Source organism: Plasmodium gaboni, chromosome 8, assembly GCF_001602025.1.
Source record: "Plasmodium gaboni strain SY75 chromosome 8, whole genome shotgun sequence".
Lineage (NCBI taxonomy): Eukaryota > Apicomplexa > Aconoidasida > Haemosporida > Plasmodiidae > Plasmodium > Plasmodium gaboni.
Genome location: NC_031488.1, coordinates 1,019,063 through 1,022,234, shown reverse-complemented (window position 1 = coordinate 1,022,234; position 3,172 = coordinate 1,019,063). Strand labels below are relative to the sequence as shown.

Sequence of the window (3,172 nt, the reverse complement as noted above, 5' to 3'; positions counted from 1 at the left end):
ATTAAAATATATATATTATGAGGAAAATTATAAGAAAAAAAAAAAAAAAAAAAAAAAAAAAATTTATAATTATTATTATAAAAATATTTAATCCAAAAAAAAAAAAAAAAAAAAAATTTGTAAAAAAAAAAAAACAAAAAAAAAAAAAAAAAAAAAAAAAAAAAAAAAAAAAAAAAAAAAAAAAACCTTATAATAATATTAAAGATATAAATTCAATTCAGAACAATTTTTCATTTATATTATAAAAATTATGTAATATAAGAAATATCATTTTTAATATACATTTTGAATTGTTGTAATATATATATATATATATTTATTTATATAAGGAAATATATATAATTTTAGATTTTATAATATATAATATAAATTCTTATATATATTTCTGTCTCCTTAATCTTAACATTATTTACAAATTTAATAACTTTTTCTTGAAACAACAAAATAAGGAAATTACATAAATATGTTTAAATATATTATATATATATTTAAATTATGTTTGAATAATTTTTTTTTTTTTTTTTTCTTATAACATTTCTTTATATTAATGAATATTCCTAAATTTTATTATAGGTAAAGCAAAATATTTCTCTTTTATTTACCATCTTAAATATAACAACCATTTAAAATTACATATATTTTATATTTCTTTTTTTTCAACTTGGTTCTGAAATAAATAAACAACAACAATTTTCCTTATAAATAATCAAAAAAAAATAAAATAAAATAAATATATGTATATATATATATATATATATATATATATATTGTCAATATCAAAGATATATATGTAAAATATATATTTTTATAAAACCTCCCAAAATTTTTTCCTATATCATTTGAAACGTATACATATATATATTATATATATATATTATTTTTTCGATAAAATCTCTTTATAAATTTAATATATATATTTTTTTTAATATGAAAAAAAAAAAAAAATACACATTTTATGAAAAAACTTTCAACACCCGCACACATATACATAATAACATAAAAAAAAAAAAAAAAAAAAAAAAAAAACAAAAAGTGGCACTTTGCATATACAAAGTTACCAATGTCAAAGGTGTTACAAAAACTTTTATTTGATACATAAAAAAAAAAAAATATATTTTTTTTTTTAACATTTCCTTTATTATTTTATTTATTTTCATTTACACCCATTTTACATAAACATCAACCCATACAAGTTCATACAAATAATTAACATATAATATATATATATATATATAAATATGTGCATATATATACCTAATTTTTATTTTATATAAAATAGAAATTCCATATATCTATTTAATAAATTACATATTTCTAAGGTTAAAGGATTGAAAAAATTTGGGGATTGTTCTTACCTTTAAAAATATTACATGCAAACAAATTAAATATTATAAATTAAAGAATAAAAAAAAAAGTATAATCAAAATATATATAACCTGCACATAAATATATATTTTTTATTCCCAAGTTAAGAAAGACAATAAGAATCAAAGCTCATAATATAAATCTAGTTCGAAAAACAAAAATATTTTTAAGAGGGAAAAGAAAAAAAACTTCTAGTTATCTTTTAAGTTAAGGATTTTAATAATATAATTTAAAAGTTTAATATATTCAAAATTAACTCTTTCCCTTTTTTTTTTTTATAAAATGGAAACTGAAAATGTTTCTTTAGCAAATGAGGAGAATCAAAATGAAAATTATGGTTAGTTTCCAAAATGAAAAAGAAATATACATTTATATATATATAATATTACACTATAATATATATTTTATTTTGCTTTTTTATTTTTTATTATAGAACAAGAAGAAAACATATTAGGTAACATGTGAAATAAAAAATTACCATATATAAATAATCATATATATATATATATATATATATATATTTATATTTAATATTAATTAAAACTTTGTTTCATATTATTTCTTTATTTCTTCATTCAGCACAAGAAGCAGAAATTGTTTTAATTACTACCTCACTCGGGGGTATTAAATCTTCGTTTTTTTCATCCTTAAGAGCTCACCAATTATTGAACTGTAAGAAGTATATTTATTTTTCAATAGATGCCAATAGAGATACAAGTTCAGCAAAAAGTAAATACAGAGAAAATATAAAATATAAGCAAATATACACACATATACATATATATATTGTTGAATATTCGTTTATATTTATTAATACATATTAATTTCTCATGTTACATTTAACTTTTTTATTTTTAGACCTGAAGGATATAGAGTTATTTAATAAGTGGAAAAAAGGAAAGATACTCCTTTCCAATGAAAATGGAATTGTTCTTCCTCAAATATTAATTGATGGCGTACCATTAGGAAATGATGTAACAATGCAAAATCTAGAAGATGAAGGTATTTTAGATTATATAATAGCTAGATTGAAATGTCCACATTGTTTGATTGATAAATCAAATATTGAAGAACGTTGTCCTGGTTGTAAAAAATATTATGTCACATTGATTACAGATGATCTAATTCAAAATGAGTCTGTTATTAGAATACTACAAGGAGAACCTTATAAAGAACCAGAAAACTAATAATTATATATGTCCAATTTGTATATATATATGTATATATATACATAGATATACTTTTTTAATTCAATATAGATTTTTTTCTCATTTTTATTTATTTTATATAATCTTCAATTTGTTCATATATATATAAAGAAAAAAAAGAAAAAAAAAATTTTTTTTAAAATATATATATTTTCTTATATATTTATTAAAGATTAATGAGACTAAAAATAATTAAATATTACACAAAAATAAAAAAATAAAATATAAAAAATAAAAGAAGAAGAATGTCGACATTTTGTAATATTCTTTATATTATTTTTATATTTTTTTAACTTGAACATTATATTTACCTGACCCGTTCATAAAAAATATATCTTATTATAAATAGAAAAAAAAAAAAAAATTCATAAAATTTTATAAATAGCTATATAATTAAGGATAGTTCTCAAAAAAAAAAAAAAAAAAAAAAAAAAAAAGAAAAAAAAAATGCTATAATTTTTTTTTTTTTTTTAATATATAAAAATAAATAATATTATATATTTTTATATATTATATTTTGTTATATATATTTTTATTTCTTTTTTTTTTAATATATTTCTTTATTTTTATTTTTTTTTTTGTTAATATATTTTTTTTTT

At 15.8% G+C, this 3,172-nt stretch overlaps 1 protein-coding gene across 1 annotated transcript; it reads left to right on the top strand.

Annotated features, from left to right (window-relative positions):
* Window positions 1–1,647: 1,647 nt before the first annotated feature.
* Window positions 1,648–2,552, top strand: PGSY75_0828900 (hypothetical protein; the record flags this gene model as incomplete). The annotated part of the gene is made up of 4 exons (XM_018785407.1): window positions 1,648–1,702; window positions 1,799–1,819; window positions 1,945–2,094; window positions 2,224–2,552. 4 exons carry the CDS (start codon window positions 1,648–1,650, stop codon window positions 2,550–2,552), a joined length of 555 nt encoding a protein of 184 aa, XP_018642374.1.
* Between the last annotated feature and the right edge of the window lie 620 nt (window positions 2,553–3,172).